Genomic DNA, 21,067 nt, shown 5'->3' with positions numbered 1-21,067 from the left:
GGGGGAGAAGGCGGAAAAGCAGTCCTTTCATATACAAAATGACTAACTAAAAAAAATAAATCAAACATTTTTGCTAAAAAGATTGTTCTCATCTTTCCTATAGGCCCCCTTTAAGGACTGAAAGACCATGTCAAAGGCTTTACAGAAGTCTAGATAGATGACATCAGTTGCTTTATCCTTGTCCACTGATGAAGTCACTCCATCATAGAAAGCTACTAGATTGGTCAGGCCGGACTTGTACCTGGTGAAGCCATGCTGGCTGTCTCGAATCATCTCCCTGGCCTCCATGTGCCTTAACATAGCTTCTAGGAGGATCTGTTCCATAATCTTCCCAGGCACAGAGGGAGGCTGACAGGTCTGTAGTTCCCAGGGTCCTCCCTTCTATCCTTTTTAAAAATAGGCACAATATTTTCCTTCTTCCAGTCACCAGGAACTTCACCTGACTGCCATGACTTTTCAAATATTATGATGGGTGGCTTGGCAACTACAACAGCCAATTCCCTCAGGACTCTGGGATGCATATCATCAGGTCCCATGGACTTATGTATGTTCAGGTTCCTACAGTGGTCATGAACCTCATCTTCTCTTACAGCGGGAGGGGCTTTACCCCCTTGGTCCCCATCTTGTGGTGCATCGACTCAGGAGGGGTGAAGAAAGATGTTATCAGTGAAGACTGAGGCAAAAAAGTTGTTGGGTACCTCAGTCTTCTCATCGGTTGATACTAGGTTACTATTCTTGTACATCAGGAGGGTTCACTTTCTTTAACCATCCTTTTCTGGTTGACATACCTGTAGAAGTCCTTCTTATTTTTTGCATCCCATGCTGCGCCTTGGCCTTCCTGGCCCCATCCCTACACAACCGGGCAGCATCACTACACTCTTCCCAGGATAACTGTCCCTGCTTCCACTGCCTGTGCAGTTCCCTCTTGCTCTTAGTTTGACCAGCAGGTCTTGACTCAGCCATGCTGGTCTCTTCCCTTTCTTGCCTGATTTCTTACACTTGGGGACTGAGAGCTCTTGCACTCTGTGGAACGCATCCTTTCAGATCTGGCAACTCTGCTCTGTTCCCCTGTCCCTGAGGAACGTTTCCCAAGGGGAGCTTCTGACTATCTCTTTGAAGAGCTGGAAGTTTGCTTTCCTAAAATTTAGGATCCTGACTATACTTCTTGCTTTTCCCATACCGCTCAGGAGTGTGAACTCCACTAATGCGTGATTGCTGCAGCCCAGGCTGCCTCCAATCTTGACATCACTGATGAGCTCACTTGCACTGGTGACCATCAGGTCCAGTATTGCATCCCCTTGGGTAGGGGTGTCTATTACTCGGCTTAAGAAGTTATCCTCAATGCATTTGAGGAATTTCCTGGATTGCCTACAGCTCACCATGCTACTTTTCCAGCAGATGTCAATAGGTCAAGATCATTCTTATGTCTAACACTGTATTTTAAAGCTTCATGTTTGCAAAAATCAACAGGCTTACTTTTGCCAATATACCATAAAGGAAGTATTCAAGGGAATTGGATCCAGGACAGACCTTTCCAGGACTTCTAGACAATATGTCAGTTTTGAAAGCAAACTATTTATACCTATTTTTGGATCATCCAATCAAGTCTGTACAACCAAATCTGTATAATACTTATTTAAGATGTTGTAATGTCAAGAAATGTCATAAGCCTTACTGGAATCAAGATACATTGCAGCAATAACCTGTCGCCCATCCACAAGATGTGTTACACTATCACAGGAGGAAATTAGATTGGTTGTCACTATGTATTCTTGACAAAACCTTCAAGGCGGTCATTCATTTGTTATCTTGCAGCTGCATACAAATATTTTATTTACTTCAAATTTCTTTCAAGAGATTGAGGTTAAATTGACCAGGCTCTAATTCTCCAACTTCTCTTTCTTTTTCAGCCGTGATGTTTGCCCTTTCCTAATCTTTTGATATGTCAGACACAAATTCCCTGAAATATCGTGATAACAGCTCTGAGATTACTTTGACCAGTTTTTCAAATATCACCAGGCATTAAAAGCATACATGCCACCAAAACTTCCCTTCGTATTGTAATCTGAAATTTTACTTGGTTTTGCCGGTACTATTTGCAATAACAATCTTTTGCAGTTGATCTTTTTAGTGAAGGCTGACCTCCGATATGCTGAGTAGAAGACAAACATTTTCCTTTGTCTTCTTCATATTAGAGGGTCATTTTTTGTACCCATCTTTCCCTTGATGGTTGCATCTTAATCTGTGTCCTCACCTTCCTACTACTATCACATGCTATGCTTTTACAATCGTTGTCTCTAGATTTCATTTTCTGTATGATTTACTCTGGAGGTCAATGCAAAAATTCCAAACAAACAAGGGAAGAGACAGCCTAGGAAGTAGTGAAAATCTGTTTTTCAGCATCACAAGAAAAAATATACATAGTCTTGATTAATATCTGATCAATATTTTCCTATTTCTACTGAGAAGAAACTGTCTTGTTTTAGCGGAGGACAGGAAATTGTCATATTAGTCTTAAAAATGTAAAAAAAATACCCAGCAAACAAAATGAAAAACCTTGCAAGTAGTTTTTCTGTACACAGAGAGAACTGCCTAATTTACTGTTTCATAAAAAATATAGAGCAATACAGCAGCGTGTATCTGTTTGAAAATTGAGTCTCAAATCTAACTGCCTACTGATAACACAGAATCAAGTGCTTTCAAGTCTCTAGATCACTGTAATAAATTATATCAAGCAGAATGGAAAGTTGTATAAACATCCTCCACACTCAATAAAATAATGTACAAACTGTCTCAATCCCTCTCTCTCCTTGTGGGGCACCAATATGCTCTAAAAGTATCCAGTACGTAGATGCTGTGTGCTTTGTCACCTACACAAGTTATATATATGTTTAGAGCCAGAGCTTCATCAGTGGTATTTATTTAATACCTTTAAATTAGTGTAATCCTTGCATATTTGTTAAAACCTTGTAGTCCCTGACATGGACTAACTAGAGTGACATGCCCTGGGATAACTAGAACTCTCCAAACAATTCCCAAGGACAGTCTAGGACTTAAGCATTGGTGGGAATAATTTCCAATGTGCAGTTTAAATGCAGACACCCTGCTTTGTTGGGAGAAGAGAATTTAAAAGTGTGGAAGTAGCCAGACCATGCCAATTAGCTTCATTACCTGGTACTGTTTATTTTAACAGTACAAATATATTCATAATAACTACAACTACTACTACCTTTCCTACTACCTCTTTCTAACTTTGGATCATAGACACAGGGCAAAGTCCAAACTTTTTGTTTAACATATTCCTTTGGGAAAGATACCGATAAATACCACTGCTTTAGACCTGGGAATCAATATCTCAGTCCTTTCACTTTCCAATTTGCTTAGTTGTATGCCCCTGGAATTCATCATGTTCTGGAGATTCAGTTTCCAGTAAAACCCATCATGGGCAATATGTAAGACAAGAAAGAAAGCCAGGTTTAGCAAAGTAATTTTTTACATTCTTAACCCTGAATCCCAGTTTGTTAATGACCTATGAAAAACAGAATCTGAATGAAATGTCCTATGAGGACAGGCTGAAGGAGTTGGGCTCGTTCAGCCTGGAGAAAAGAAGGCTGTGGGGAGACCTGATTGCGGCCTTTCAGTACTTAAAGGGGGCCTATGGGAAAGATGGGGAAAATCTTTTTAGTAGGGCCAGCTGTGACAGGACAAGGGGTAATGGTTTTAAACTAAAACAGGATAGGTTTAGACCAGATATAAGGAAGAAATTATTTACAATGAGGGTGGTGAAACACTGGAACAGGTTATCCAGAGACGTAGTGGAGGCCCCATCCCTGGAAACATTCAAGGCCAGGTTGGACGGGGCTGTGAGCAACCTGATCTAGTTAGCAGTGTCGCTGCTCACTGCAGGGGGGTTAGACTAGATGACCTCTAGGGGTCCCTTCCAACCCAAAACATTCTATGATTCTATGATTCTATGAAATCTATCCTGATCCAATGTCAACCCTTTACGAAACATTAAGTTTGACTCTAAAGGCAATGAAGAAAACTCATCACAGGCAACACAATAATGAAACTCTAAGGACCTGTTTAATTCTTCAGGATTGTCCGTACTCAAAAGCGAAGATAAATTTGCAGCTATCACCAATTTTACTTCAAGGCAGCTCTTCAATCTCTTAAGCTTACCCTTTCTCCAAATTTTAAATCAATTGCATTAACAAGAGCTATTCAGGTTTGTATAAACATTATGTAATTGACATTAATAGCCTCCCTCAGTCAAGGGCAGATCAAGTCCTCTTCTGTTTTCAGTTATCATTGCTAAGTTTTATTTTATTCCTTTGAGATATATATACGTGAGATTCACAGTTTGGTTGCTTTTAAAGCAAATTTTCATAGTATATTTTAAAGTCTGAATTTTTCACATTTGCTCCTTTAGAATTTTTATGTTTGCTAGTTTTATTTACTTAATCTGCCCAAATTCATTATAAACTTCATTTTTTCTCACTTTTTGGCAGAGGACAATCCAATGTTTGTTACATTTTCAACTCCTGAAATTAAGGTCCTAATTGTATCTTCCATTCTTTTCATATTTGGAATGGAAAAAGTGGTATAGATTTGTACTGCCTAACTTTAGGCACCTACTTCAGATGATATGTGAAGAGGACCTCAGTAGAGTCAAGACAGAAAAAGAGACACTTACAAAGGATGATTTAAAGCTCTGATATTAAGTTCAACATACAAGCAACTCTCTGGAACAGAATAATTTTCTGCACTGACTATCCAGGCAATTTATGGAGACTAGCCAGTTTATTTAGGAAATCAAATTAGGTAGGAATTGATAGTTTGTATGATTGTCCCCAATATTTTTTAAAATTTGAGGAAGAATATGTCTTCCTTTTTTCAACTAAACCCATTATGTGTGCCCAAACAGATATGAATAAACTTTAAATAGTTACTAAAGTACTTGTAGTATAGAGTTCATCCAACAAAAGATATCCAAATTCAATACCTTTTCCCCTGGCATTCATAGTCACCTGTTTTTGGTATCAGTTTAATTAATAATGAAAAGCCAAGGCAGAAAGAGTAATTAAATCCTCCCTTCTTATACAGAACAGTATTTATTTTGGGTTTTGGGGTAAGTTAATTATCTACTATACATAGAATTAAAGTCTGTAGTGGGTTTTGAGGTGTATTTTTTTTTTTTCAAAGTATTAATCCAAATATAAGAAAACAGTTTCCTGTGTGAGAGTATGTCAATGGTTAAACATTTTTAAGAACTTCAAGGAAAGTCTATAAATGTCCAATTACATTTTACAAATAAGATGATGAAATGGTGACATATGAACGAATATACAAGCTGTCAAAATAATAAAAATTTATTTGATCCTGATATGAAGAATTTTTTGACTCAGTCTTTGGCCTCTGTAAAAAAATTCCATAATAAATTTCTGCAGTAAAACAGTATAAAAGTCACCTTGCCTAATTTTTACTTTCTAAAGTCTACAAACCCAGCATTTATGGAAACAGCAGGGTCTGGGCTCTTTGTTTCTGGGTAATGATTCAATGCCAGACTGATGCAATGAAAGGACATGTAAGTGAAACTCATTAGTTTTATAATACAAGCTTCAAAGCACTTCCCGTAATTAAAGGATTAGGCTGGAAAATGCTACTATTATATTTTACAAAGTAAATTTAAATACTCTTTGCAATGCTAGAAGAAGTAAGAATACTTCCCAATGCAGTAAATTTATCTGGGTCTTCAGGATATGTGGCTAGTTGGAGCAGAAAAAGTATCTCATCAAGCTCCTGAGCTCCAAAAGTCCCAGACAAACAGTCATGGCAAACGAAGTCTACACAACACAACACATGCAAAACAAATTCGATTTGTAATACTCTCCTTGGCACCATACGTGATGTAAATACAGAGTCACTTGTCAGACTCACTGCTGCAATATCACATGCAAACATACACTATGCTTTCCAAGACCTGGTTGTGAATTCTATTGTCCCCCTCTCATTTGTTTCATGGCTTCATCTAATCCACTCTTTAGGTCAACAGTGAAGGATCCTACTCATTGCTGTGGATTAGTAAGAATCCACTGTATTAAGTAGGTAATTTCAGAACTTCAAACCATAGAAGGCTTGGGTTTAGAATTTTCAAACTGACTAAATGTGTGTATGTAAGCTCTAGAAATTTTGCAACTTAATTCAACAACAAGAACAGAACAAATTGGATAATATAGTGAAAGTCTTACCTGGTCTGAGGGAGAACAGCATTTATTTGCCATTTTCATCTATGAAAGAGAGGTGGAAGAATACACAGAGTTATTCATATGCTGAAGAGTTGCTATGATGCAATTAGCATTGACTTGGTTATTGAATACTGTATGAATACTTCCAATTAAGAAATTAAAAAAATCAGTGCACAAATTACTAGATTTTTACTATTACACTAAATTTACAAAACCAAGGACTCAAAAGACAGGAAGACTTTTATCAAAGTTTTCATTAAATCCTTCATCAATATTTGCATTCATGAATGTAACTTTGCCACTCTGAGTGAAAATATACTGTACTGTGGACACCTCCCCTAGGTCTTAGTTAAACAATTGCTTAAGCAGAACTATAAATGAGGCATGTGATTAAGCACTTGTGAACTGAAGGTCACAGTGTGAGACATGTTTAAAGATGAAGGGAATATTGTTTAGGCCTTCCCTTTAGTTTACTCTTCAAGTTGAAGTTACATAACTTTCTTTTTCCTCTAAGTTCAGATAGTGAAGAGTTTTGTTGATTTTGGCTTTCCTTTGGCAGTCACAGTTTGCATAGATGAGTGATGGACAAACCCTAACAGATATTCCCTTATTTTAAGTGAAAAACTTCTTTAAAGTGCAGTATTAGTAAGTGTAGTAACAATATGGAATCTAGACAGAAAAAAATTAAATGAAAGACAGATTCCCCTGTATGCAAGGATATAAGCCGCAAACTGTCCTACAGTTGGTGAGTACTTCCAAAGGATCTTGTTGTCAAAAAGTCCATTTTATAACAAATGAAAGACTTGTGATAGAAGACCAAAAGCTATAGCTATGCACAGGGAAATCTACAATTGCCACAGGAAAAGAGCAGAAGAAATCCAGGGCTATTGCTTGTATCCCGGCCATACCAGCTTCGTAAGATCAAATCTGTGAATAATCTCTGGAAGCAGAGCATGTCTGCAGCCATATAGCTCAGGAAATATGGTGATGCCATTGCCTGTTGTGGTGGGTTGACTGTGGCCAGCACCCACACAGACGCTCACTCCCTTCCTCCTCCCAGCAGGAAGGATGAGAGAATAGGAAGAGCAAAAGCAAGAAAACTCGTGGGTCAAGATAAAGAGAGCCTAATAAGTGAAGGAAACAGGAAAAAACCCAAGTGATATAAAGGCAACCACCCACTGCCTCCCACAAGTAGACTGATGCCCAATCAGTCTCCATGCAACAGCCACTTTCTTTGTCAGCTATGTCACTTCTATTTTTGAGCACGATGTGATATGGTATGGAATATCTCTCTAGCCAATTTGGGTCAGCTGTCCCACCTATGTCCCTTCCCAATTCCTTGCCCATCCCTTATGGGGTGGGGGCATGTGTCTGAGTGAGAAAAAGTCAAAGGCTTGATGCTGTGCAAGCACTGTTCATCAAGAGCCAAAACACTGGTATGTTATTAACACTGTTTTAGCCATCAATACAAAACACAACACCGTACGGCTGCTATGAAGAAAGTTACCTCCATCCCAGCCCGACTAAGTACACCTGTAAGAGGCCAACAGGCTTCATGTTATGCTAATGACACAGGCCTCAGGGTTTGTCTGGACTTGTCTGGGACTATCTGGAGATGTATTACAGCTTGTTTTGCCATCACATAGACATCTAATGACCACGAGACTATTGCCTACTTGATATTAGCAAAGTACAGCTGTGGGAGGTAATGATCTATACATACATAAAAGCTGGAGGTATATATATGTATAAAGTATATAAAGTGTGTATACACACGCACAGACACACTTGTAGCTAAGGGATGGCAATAACAAGTAATTATTCTGCATGGAGTGATCTATGACTGGAAACAAAATGACCATAGGATAAGATGTGATGTGGAGGAGTACAGGATGACAGCAGGAGCCTGGACTGTACAGACACAGGGTGATACCAAGGCTCAGGGCTCTAGGAGCTCACTAGTCAGTCCTAACCCATCATAGGCCATCAGGGCTCCTTCTCCCCGCTACACTCACTTTTGCAGCCTGTTTGAATTTAGTTGTGTGGTCAACTGTTGCAGGTGTGCTGGTGGGTCAGAAAGCTGGGAGTGACTGAGGCTCTACAGATGAGGTGGCCAGACCTGCTGGGAGCCTCAGGCATCTGCCAGGCCTGGTGGTGACCTTGGGGTAGAGTGCTGGGAGAGCCTGCCAGCCCCCTGGGGGGGCCCTGCCATGTTCCCCATCACCTTCCTGCCACCCCAGGGGAGGAACAGGGACCACCACAACAGGAGGTGGGTCACAGCCTGCAGGCACAGGCACATGCACCATCACACAGACAAGGACTGATGATGAGAATGGAGCTGACATGCAGCTGCCAAGTGGAGGTGGGGGCCCCCAGCAAAATTCCTCACAGCTCTTGCACGCAGCAATGCCTACAGCAGCCTGGCCCCAGGCTGCATGGCTGCACTGTGACAGAGGTGGCCTGGAGCACCCTGGGAGGGGGAAGAGGTGGCAGAACTTCTTGGTGCTTTTGGGGCCTCAACAGTAACAAACAGGCAAGAACTCAAGAACCCCACTCTGTAACTTGGATAAAACAAATTGGTGACATGCCCAGTGTTGCAGAAGGAAGCAGACCTCACCAGTCTGATTCAGTAATAGGCTTAATCCTGAGCATTGTGCAGGACGTAATGAAAAGACACCTGGGATACTTTGTCAGTAGGAATGTCGTCACACCCTGCCCATATTCAGCTTTGATCTTTCTCCAGTGCTCCAGAGACAAATACATACACAAAGTAACTATACAGAAGCCGTGTTATACACACAGAAAATATTATTTCTTTGCAGGTGGCCAAAGACATGCTGAATAATAAGATTACTATAGCATAAACCAGTGCAAATAAACAGGGCTAGCAGGGATCCTGTCTCCTTTCACCTTTCTTTTTGGTTCAGCCAAACTACTTAAGCTTCTATATGATAGGAATTAAGTTTGTTATCCTATGTTTTATTTTATCGTGTTCAGATGTGCCTGGAAACACGTGTGTGAGACTGTCCATGCAGCTTTTCTGTAGAGCGAGGGTATTGTGAAGAGCATCCTTACAACCAGTCCAGCTTCCCATTGGTAAGGGCAATAGGGAAGAATGCTTTGGACTCCACAGCTATTGCCTGCACAGCCTTAGCTCATTCTCTATTCAAAGCAGGGACTGCTGCAGCCCTGATGTAACTGTGGGGAGAGGAAAGATCTTCTCCTGCATCACATTACGTCGCTATGTCACGGGGCTGAGGAGAGAGAAGTACGCACTCTCCACTTCACCTGGCACCACATGTTCCTTCCCTACATGGCTCCACAGCTGGTGCAGAGAGACAGGAATACAAATGGGATATGCTAACCCGTGCAGGCAGCGCACGAGCTTTCTGCACTGCGGTACAGTAATGGGAGCTGGAGGCAGCAGGGGAACTAAAACCAAAACCCGGGATCTGCAAAGACTGCGGGCAACTTGGAAAGGAACTATTAAGCAATTGTAATTCCTATACTCTGTTCTAAATGAATACATACGGCGCAGGAGCAGAATGGGGATGAAATGATTCAGAACCATATACCTAAATCTAAATACCTCCCAGGCCGGGATTTATCTCGCTTAACTTTGGCAAGCCAAAAAAGGAAAGAGTTATGCATCTAATATACCTATATTCTCTTTCCAGACAGCAGAGAGAGAGAAGGATCTTGACAGGCACCAGTTTGTTTTTTTTTTCTCCTGTCTATAAGAGGATCCTATGTGACTGCTTGTTGCTTGGCTAAATTTAGGTGATGTGATTCCTACCCTTACTGACTTCCCTTTACAACCTCAATGTTTTGAACTGTGGTGGTTTCAAATGGAAATTTGAGTTTAAAAACAAGCAAAAAAAAAAAAGGAACAGCAAAGAAATATCATGTATTTTCACCCTGGGAATAGAATCGTTTGTATAATCATTGAGACAGCCAAATCTGTGTATTGCTTCCTACACACAAGGACTTTGTTTCCATCTACATGTACCTCACATTCTGTTGTGTAAAGAAAACAAGACTTTCTCAATCCTCTTCCTTTTTTTATATGCATGTTCAAAGCTTGTATTTCATGAATCTCTCCCTAGCCAAACAGAAATTTCACTTCACTGTGATCTGGAGTATCACTCAGATATATGTGTAAACGAAGGTGTAAAGGAAAAGGTTTACACACTATGTCATACACAATTAAAAAAGCTGTCAAAGGCATAAATATGACCTGGTTTAATAACCCTGTTTTGAAGCCAAATTTTAAGCTTCTACCATCCTCCAATGAAACTGCTGGAATGATTTATAAAAATCATAAATAATGTTTAAGTGGAACAACTGCAACTTAACTTGTTCTTTCACCTGCTTATGAACTACTCATTTATTTGTGATTTTTTTTTTTTTAATAACACCTTTAGAATACACTGGGGAAAAAACTAAAACCTTGAGAATGTTACAAATATAAGAAACAAGTCTCTATAATGTAAATGAACTGGTAGCAATACTTTTAGGTGTTTCTACTGATTGTGACTACATTAATGTTCAGTTTTATGTTTCAAAGAAAATAACTAAGATCCATGAGACAGGCTGCACATATTTAACAGCAGGCTGAATCGTGCAAAGCAGAGAGAGAAATATAAATTATTCCAAAAAATCTCTCCTAAAAAACCATCTCCAGCACAGCATTGCCACTTCAGCCTACAAAAAAAAAAAACCCTAGCTGAACAAATTAAGAACAGGAGCAGTGAGAAGCAAATGCAGATCAATGTGCTCCCTGTGCTGCTTGTTTCATCAGGGCAGCTTCGCTGCCAGTTTCTGCTCCCTCTCTCCCCTCAGTTTCTCCAACTGTACCTCCTGTGAGAAAAGAGGTGTACGAATAAATAAATGCAAGGTGCTGATTCACCTCTGTTTTCTTCTGCCAAAGTTAAATGTGAAGAGCTTTGAGAACATTGAGAAGACTGGGGACTGAATCATAAAGGAAGATGATAGGGAAGTTTCACACAGTATGGGGAAAACAAGAATATGAACAGAGAGATGAATAATTTGGGATAAGGGTCCTTAGAAAAAGAAGTAATCCATACTGCTTGTAAAGCTGACAGTTACTAGGAGACTTTCCGAGCTAATCATACAAGGCATAGATCAGTAAGGAGGGCTGAAAAGATACCCTTACATCTTTCTCCATGTTGCAGTATTCCCCGTGCTTCTCTTGTCTTCTAAGAACTAACTCTCTCCAGGTTAGTACCAGGATCATTATTTCTCATCTATCGAGTAACACTTTCTAGATATGCTAACATCCAGGGGTAGCATCCTTATGCAGTGATGACTTCTCACTTCTTCACTATTGAAAGATGACTCCTCCTTTACACTTGATCCCCAGAGAACTTGCCTTTGTATAGAGATGTTTCAGTACTTCAAAAGAGTACTCTGACATTAGCAGAAGTGTCACTTTGTGGCAGAGCTATTTTTGTACTGCCTACCTTAGGATTGTCTTCTGGCATCAGCAGGAGATCTGACAAAGAGCTGCCAGTTGCTGAACGATACTGTTATCAGGGTAAAATAGCAAAATAAAATCTATTAGGGTAAAGTGATACATGGAAGATGGGGAGTGCTGTAAGAAAACAATTAATCTGTATCGGGAGCTCTTTAAGAACTAAGATTCTAAAAGAAATTATTCAAGACAGTAAGCAAACACAGACAACAAAGGATGTATATAAGAGTAGCGTGAATAGGCACAGATGAAGTAAAAATGACTAAGGTGTGGGAAGAGTTGCTGAAGTCAGGAACTAAGTATCAGCACAAACAAAATCTAAAAATGTGTGGAGGCAAAAAGTGAACAATGGGAAGTATTGCTTAAGAACTTAGTAATAGGTCAGGTAAGAATGCTGACATTCTTTATGCCAACAGTACCAGCAAGAAGGTCCATTGTGACCACGTATCTAGCAACATACAAAGATGATGGCATAGGACAGAACAGGGAATGAATAGTTTAAATATTTGGAGAAGCAATTGAACTTAGAGTCAGCAAGGACTCAATAAATTAACCCGTAAGTAGATAAGGAATTATCTGAATTATTCTCTGAACGAGTAGTGATTATCGTCAGGTACTCTGGGAGAATGGGGGAGACACTTTACAGAAGCAGAGAAGTGCAGAAACAGGAAAAAGCTTTGAGGAATTACAGATCTATTCCCTAATGTCAGTTACAGAAGTATGATAAGAAAAGAATCATTTTGTGAAATGATAGCATTAAGGCAATAAAAAGCATGTAAAATGGCTTTTCAAGAAGATTAATCCAAAGGCTTTGCCCGAAGCACTGTGGGTGTCAAACAGCCTGCGTCCTCTGGCTGCCCAGAGGCAGGGAGCGCTCTCCAGCCTTCTTACGCTGTGCGCTTCAGTTGCACTCCAGCCTTACAGCCCTGGTCTTCAAAACCAGCTTGCAGTAAAAGGGATTCTCACTGACTAGTACATCTCCTGTTCTGATGATCAGTAATTAAAATTATGCTCTGGCCAGACCTTTCTAGTTGTACCACAGGCCACATGCCTGACAAAACCTGTAAAGCATTAACTCCAAGAAAAAAGCTTGCTTGCTTCTCCTATGATCTGTACAGAGTTTGCGCTGTATCTCACCAAGAACACAAAACGTGAATTTAACACAGCTGTTGTTTCTCAGACCCTTCCCTGGAACAGCCACCTATATGAACACCAAACGGACTGCTTTGTTTACAGAATTCATGATTGTGATAGATAACAGAGAAGACCAAGTACTCCGTAAATAATAAAATATTGCTGCAGACAGGTCACAAGACAGTGAAGATACTATGTCAGGACACATGCTACCACACACAGTGCATTTGAAAAAGCAGACTAAAACCTTATGACTAATAAAACCCGCTTGCATTTACAGCCACTTTTTATTGTCTTATTCACCTATATCTTTGGAGTGGCTTTTATTCAGTGGACTTCTTTAGAACGCAAAAGAGTTGGGCTTAGTAACTATGAACTGGAATTGCTCTAAAATATTACCATACACTTCTTTTTGCTATTCACACAGAAGGAATTATGAAACTTCATGAAAAATTTACATTGCTTTCTTAGAATTACCAAATAGTAATACCCTGTAAATGATGTAAATCACTACATAGAAAAATGGACAACATTTATAAAGAATGCACCATACGCAAAAATGTTCAATTTTGTCAAAGACATTGCTTAAACAGTTGAATATTTAAAAAGGATTAATGTAATAAATGAACTATTGTGATCAATTCAAGTAATTTTTGAAGATCATAAAAATAAATTGTTTATGATCTGTTTTAACCAAAGATTTATGTTGAAATCCAATAGAAATTCTACACAATATAATCTGAAGAACTAAGCAACAATTAACCTAGAATACAAAGTATAAAATAAAGACTTGCTACTAAATCATAATTTATAAAAAAAGTTACAGTCTGAACACATCTAAAGAAAAAAAAAAAAAATTAAAAACCTGCACAGGAAATTCTTCCAGGGCCAGCTGTGCTCTTATGTTTTCATCATTGATTTCTACCATTTCATAAAAGATTGAAATGTATTTTCAATATTGTACATGATTGAGTTCCATATTTAACTTTATGATTCATTCCAGAATCTTCAATAGTTTTCAGCTGTTCTTTCGTGGAATAATAATCTGCTGTCCAAATAATAATTTTCTGTTTCTCCAGGGATTATTTAATACTTCTGCTTGCAATAGCAAATGCTACTTGCAAATTTACAGGAATAACTTGAGACAGCATAAGCAGCTTCATACTTCTAGGGAGAAAGATGGAATAATATGACCTCGAATAAATCAACTCCTAGGCAACTTAAGAGAGGTAAAAATACTGTCTCTGAATAAGCCTCCATAAGTCACACTTCACTAGCTACAGAATTTCCTCATGCCTACAAATACTAATTTAAAGCACATTTTAATTATAAAAATGTAAAAATGAAATATTTGGTCATATGTAAAGCTCTGTGAAATGACCAGAAAGGATAAATATTTTGCCTTAAAAAGTCTTCAAAATAATAAATGCACTCTGATTTTCTACTACTCTCTGTTCTATAACAACACTGCAAGTCTTGAAAACTTCTTGATGCTTTTGACTGACCAGACAACCTCTCCCTGCTCTTAACTTTCTCCTTTCCTTCCACATTCACATGTGTTTTATATATTGTATCTTAAATGTGAATTAATTTCTACCCTTGGAAAATTAGAAATAATTTTACAATAGCAGAGACAAGAAAATATGCAGAAAGCAACATACATTTTGAAGTGTCAAATCACTGATGTTAGTTGATATTGCTCTCAGCCAGTCAGCACTCTCCTGGGCTGTATAAAACTGAAGTATCCCAGTACTAACTCCATCGAGTGCCAGCACTTCAAATGCATTAGATCTGCAGTAAAAAGAAATATATCCGTAAAGGAAGACATGTCACATTTCTGAAACTGCCCAAAATTTGTCAGCGTTCAAGCGATTTTTACACCTTTTGACAAGTTTTGAGTCTTAACTTTACAAATCAAAAGAAAGGCAACAAAAAGAAGGATAATAATGGGCAGTACCAGGAGCAACACATACAATAAGTACTTTCTCTGTACCAGCATATAGATTTGCTAATCATTTACTTCACTTGAGTACACATGTTGTGTTCATAATTTCTGAGCTTAAGGTAGTGTATTCAGGAAGTATGCATTAGATCGTCCTGAACAAACGTAAAAAACTTTTAAACCAAAATTATTATTTGTTTTATTGCATTTTGGTTTCATTTACTAGGAATGTATTAAGTTGCAAACAATTGCCTTCCCTAGCTTCAATTTCTTGGATTCCTTTACTTTTCTACATAACATTCTAAGCAATGTTCCCTTTAAGCTCTTTTATAACATAGGAATTTGAAAAATGTACTTAGAAGTTTCTTTAAATATTTTTTGAATGTAGGCCGCATCAACACATGCTAATGTGCAATTGCATATTATTCATTTTTTATGCATCTTTTACATGTTTATAACAATTTTATTCTGCAAATGCCAATGCTTTCCTTAGTATCTCTGATAAGTTAAGCACTGTGCGTGTACCCCTGAAATCACCCACACTTGGATGCTGGTGGGATATGCTTTTTTAGCTATGAAATTTTTCAATAGGAACAACAAAAATTCATTAACTAGTGCCATGGAAGTCTAAATCTAAAACATGTGACATGCAATAGTTTCAGCAACTAAACTTCAGAAAGCTCTGAGCATCATGAGAATTAGATTTTAGTCATAAACTGTTGCAAAAGACATAATTATCTGAATAATTGTGCATATGTTTGTTTCATATATAATTTGGATAATATCACTGCTACCTTCTACATTTACAAATTAGATCTTTATACTTATATGCTGTACTTCTTTCTTTTTGGTACTAACCTAGAAGAAAGCAAACTACTGAATCAAGAATACTGCCCTATGAAGTTACTGGGTTTTATTGTGATTCTCTGACTGAAGGTGAAGTCCTCTACTGCTTAATTTATGATATATGTCAACATGAGCATTCAAAATGACACATAGAGGTTAATAGGCCTCATGACATTCGTTCATGACTTACTGAAAAAGTTATTAATGTAACATTTGTCATTTGTAGGGAGGTTGATGGTGAACATGAATACTGAGCACTTTATACTTGCTAACAAAGGTCATATAAAACACCCATCACACACTATTAACAAGACAAAGTATCCTAATAGATATACATACATTAACTGTTATGCTTTACTGTTAAAAGAGTAGTAAAGCATTATACTTGCTGTTCACAAAAATCATATTCTTGGTCTGAAGACTTAAATATATATATCCGCGTATTCCCTTGTTTTCCTTTCATGATTGAATCATCACGGTAACTACTAAAACCTGATGTCAATGGCACAATTCTGTGTTACTTTCATTTTAGTATATCTGTTTCACCTCTTCAGAAAGAAAGAAAAGGTCAAAACAAATCCTTTTATTGTCTTCAAGTAAACTGAGTGAAATAATCGCCTCTCAAGCATACTGTTCCTTTTACCTAAGGCTCTGACAGAGATCCCCACAGTGCTGTAATGGAATGACTTATGGTATGATCTTTTCGACATCCCACTGAGACACTGAAGATCTGTCATCCCCTGTGCACTGAGACACGGTGGAGCAAGGAAGTAGACTTAAGTTGGTGCCGTGAAGGGAAGCCATTCACAATGCCTAACTGGGAAATCAAATTCAAATATCAAAGCTAAGATGCTAGAATCCTTACACAGTCAGAGAGCACAATCCAGAGCATTTAACAGAGCCAAGAAGCAGTACGTGCTCTCCACTGAATCCACAGGGCACCTAGACACTAACTCAGCCTCAGTAGATGCATAAAGGCCTGCAGCCACGTGGCACAAAGTTATACACGCGGCTGATGAAAGATCATAGAAGGGAACTCCTCAGCTAGCAACCAATGCAACCAACACAGGCAATTAAGATTTAAAAAATGACTTTTTTAATAAAAATTAACCAATCTTTTATCATTTGAAACATGGTGCTGGCAACAGTGTAGATTATACTAAAAATCCTGTTGATCGGTTATGGAGGACAGTTAACAAGATTCACACGAATGCGTCTAGCGATCTGAACACTTCACTGACAAGATATTTGTCAGAATCAAATAGGGCGTGAGGGGTCCTGCAAGACCTCTACTCCAGCCATCTCACTAACTGGTTTAAAATAAAAATCTCTTTTCCACAGGAAGACCAAAACTGGACATGGTATTTTAGATGCAGATATTTCAGATGTGGCCTCAGGAATGCAAAGTAGAGGAGAGTAATCACTTCCCTTGACCTGCTGACTATGTTATTACTAATGCTGCCCCATGCATGGTTACACTTCAACACTGAAAGTGCCTACAGCCAACTCATGCTCTGTGTGGTGTCCGCCAAGATCCCCGAGCCCTTTCCTGCAGAGCTGCTCCCTTGCCCCTGCAGAATGGCACCAGGACATCCTTCCCCAGGAGCTCTGTCTTATTCAAGACTTCTGATGTGCCAGAGGTGGCCACTCTGCTTGGCACAGGGGACGGAGACCTTTGGAGCACCACTGTCTCCACTGTGCTGACTCAGGCAGAAAGCTAGTCTTACCAGAAAGCAGCTCAGGGCATTAAATGAAATAGGAAAAGAAGGAGCCAAGGGTTTTTTCAGAGTTTACTGATTCCAGCCACAAAGTCTGTGCTAGTAATACAGTGATTTTGCTCTCAGCCTTACTCAACTTCACTATAATTATTTCTTTCCTTCAGTTACAATAGTTTCCCTCTATAGATCTTGTAATATATTGTTACACGTATCACACTGTGGTCTGAAAAGCATAGTGTACTTAAGGCTACAAGTGAAAAACAAATATCCAAACTAAAAATAAAAGCTTAACAAAAGGAATGGTTTTGGTTTTGTTTTAAGTGAAACAATCAATGCAAGCACCAACACAGCACTGGAATGCAGGAGACAATAAGTTCTAGAGGCTTAAATACCATGCCTTTCTCCATTTCCTCAAAACAGAGAAAAGAAAAAAATAGAGGCACAGCTAAGCACCTATTCCTGTTAGCTGACAAGGATGAGCTTTCCGTTTAATACCAAATAGTACATTTAAGCAGTCTCAAGATGCTATGAAGTCATCTCATTGCCACGAAGTAAGATGACATATCTTGGCTTATTTTTTTTCTCTGAGGCTGCTAGCCAATTTTAAAACACAGTTAGAGGAAATTCCCATCTCTTCCACTCCTGCTGCTACTGTACTAAATATAGCAACTAGAACCAGAAATGTTTGCTTTTCCTAAATTCTAGAAATTTGAGCTGAATTACTCCCACATTTCTTATTTTCAGATTTGCCTCCCAATCTCTAACTTTGTTTCCTCTGAGCATTTCCTCTAAGGAGCATGAGGCACTGTTCACTATACTCAGCCTCTATCTCACTTTTGTGGTGAAATGATGAATGGGCCTGCATTCTTGGTCTCTTTTAGATTTTGTTTACTGCATTAATTTCGTTTAATAAAATAGACCCTGTCTTTGTGAGAATAGCAGTCAGAATGATAGATGGGCATTGGTAGACTTACGTTTTCTACCTGACATTAACACTTTTAAATAATTAATATTAATTAATATTAATAATGCATATTTTACCGTACGAGCAGTTAGCTACTAGAGAGGTGTTAAATCCAAAGACTTTTGTAAGAGAAAATGTATTTTCAGTGCCAGCTGATATGGGAAAATCTGAATTTGTACTTTATTAGAGGCTAAGAATTTCAGCAAAATATATTTTAAGATTTTCAGTATCTACGGCATGTGAAACCATCTTTCCATTAGACTTATCTCAATGTTTTATTTTATTTCCTTAATAAAAACCTAGATGTTTGTCTGACAGCAGTTCTTTTACCTGCAGTTTACTACTGTGCTGATACAGACAGACAGATTTGATCAGCTTTGCATCTTCCCTGCTCCTAAATCAGTCTTCCTTCCCATTGGTATGATTTTTTGTTGTCTGACTTGAGCTTTTATTGCTTTTCTTACAGCATTTTCTAGTGGCTTGCTTATAGCACTATATGACCCTCTTGCTAGATTTTCTATTTAGCCTTAAGTTTTGTAGACTATGGGTGGATCTGAATGGAAATTGCCAAAAAAGAATTCTCTGAATTACTTAATCTCTTTGAAATTATGTGTTAAAAATTATGGGATTTTGTATTGTAAATGACATATAGCCTCTTATCTTAAAAAAAAAAATGTTCAAATTTGCTTATATAATTGGGCTATTAACAGAAACTATGTAGCTGAAAAGATATCAAAGTATTAAACGTAAACTTGGATTGTATTTCATGTTTGGGTTTTTTTTGGGGGGGGGGGTTGGTGAACATTTTGCTTCCAGTATTGTAACTGGTTTATTTTGTGTTAAACTTGGAGTAATGAAGTAAGATAACTGAAGCAGCACAGACATTATGCTTCTACAGATATTTTCTTAACTGATGTGGCAGTAGAAGCAGCTGTATTCCATTAGATTTGTAATAACTTGTGCAGAAGAAAAGGGTAGTGGGAGAAGGGACAGTCTTAGCATTCATGAGACCTCTTATTCTCTTCCCCATGAAGTCAGACAGTTACGCCGGCACTGCTGAGGAGAAAGAACAGGGGCAATATCGCCAGCTGAAAGAGAAAGGAGAGTAGGGTGCAGGTGTGAGGTATTTGGCTTTGCTGCAGACAGAAAAATCTGAGGAATTACAGTCCCAGAGTGCTTTATTTGTATGGAAGAGGTGGAGGAGTCTTTCAGGGTAATAGGAGCAGCTTGAGTGATTGAAAGCTATATGCAGTACCGGTGTACTACTGTCCTGAGTGCAGAATGTGTAGTAGGACCAGCCACTGTGGTGGAGTGTATATATACTTATTAGTATGTTTTTTATAATTCCAGCACAATTATCAGTTAGTGATAATTCAAGTGAGATGGATTTCACCCCATTCAGTCACATCAAGTTCTGTTGCCTAAGCATATGGATGACAGGCAGCAGACAAAAGCTGCAACATGGCAAATTTCAGTTCAACATTAGATTTTGTTTTGTTTTTTTCCCCAACAAAGGTGATCAAATACTGGCACAGGTTGCCCAGCAAGGTTGTGGAATCTCCATGATGGGAAGTGTTCAGGAACTGACAAGAGATTGCCCTGAACAATATAATCTCATTAGACATGCTTTGAGCAGGGAGCTGGACGAGGTGACTTCCAGGATCCCTTCAAGCCTGAATTATTTGGTAATTCTCTAAGTGAGTCGTGCTAAACTCAAGAACTACTTTGTTTCATCATAAGCAAAATAGGTGAGCTGGATCATTCTCTTGAGATGCTTACTTCTCTCCCTTGACTCCAAGGTGAGTCCAGGGATTTAGCACATTCATAGGTGAACGACTGCTAGATGTCTACTGTTAGATGTCTACAGCCAGGTGAGATGAATTTCATCCATTGAACTCCAATCCCAGAAAGATTTTAAGCATGTGAATGGTCTGTGGAATTTAGGTGGAATGTAATTTTGCCTGAAGTTATTGACATACAGATGTCTGTTTAGATTCAGAGCATAACCCACATGTCAATTCCACTCAGGAAGTACAAGAAAATATTAGAAAATATAAATTAGCAAATCAAACCAGATCAGTTTCACTACCTTCTTGAATGCATTGGCAAAATAATTATAATTAAAAACCCTTCAGTTGTATTTTTAAAAAGTCTTAATGCAAGCATTTACAATTTATTTTAATCACTAAGATAACAAAGACGCACATTATTTTCTAATTGCTCCTTAAGTACAATGGAAGTCTGCAGGAGAGGTTAAAGTTTTAAATAATAAATCACCCAACTGTATTTCACAGTATCCACTGTAGGAAAACTGGATTTATCTTATGTCCTCAGAGCTGATTTGATATGTCAATGGCTTCAATCTCCAACATAAAACATAAATGTCTCTAGGAATTTTTTGACACATATAAGACACCTAACAAAATCCATATTCGGATTATAATTATTGGACTGGTTGTCACTGTAATGCCAGTTTAGGTTCACGTTCAGGCTTTGTAAGTCTTTTGACATGAGGAGAGTCTATAGCTCATGACAACAAATCTCTGTCACAACTACAGAGATCATCAGTGTCATTATATTTAAATTATACACAAAGGATTACTTCTTCAAGATGTTCAATTATCCACAGGATTTAAATATCCAATTTATGCTGTCTATGAAATTCAGACATGTTTGTTAAGGAAAAATAGATGTCCATGTGCTCAACTTGCACTTAGTAAT

General features: G+C 38.4%; 1 protein-coding gene across 1 annotated transcript in view; it reads right to left on the bottom strand.

Annotated features, from left to right (window-relative positions):
• SNTG2 (syntrophin gamma 2) overlaps window positions 1-21,067 on the bottom strand; it is a 185,131-nt gene that overhangs the window by 51,032 nt on the left and 113,032 nt on the right. The window contains exons 12-13 of the mRNA XM_035889921.1: window positions 14,538-14,667; window positions 6,252-6,290 (exon numbers count right to left, since the gene is read on the bottom strand). Coding sequence (XP_035745814.1) covers window positions 6,252-6,290; window positions 14,538-14,667 — 169 coding nt within the window. The remainder of the gene's footprint in view (window positions 1-6,251; window positions 6,291-14,537; window positions 14,668-21,067) is intronic.

Source organism: Egretta garzetta, unplaced genomic scaffold (genome assembly GCF_000687185.1).
Source record: "Egretta garzetta isolate BGI_Z169 unplaced genomic scaffold, ASM68718v1 scaffold62, whole genome shotgun sequence".
NCBI lineage: Eukaryota > Metazoa > Chordata > Aves > Pelecaniformes > Ardeidae > Egretta > Egretta garzetta.
The sequence above is the reverse complement of the archived record's forward strand: the minus strand, read 5'-3'. Positions and strand labels throughout refer to the sequence as shown.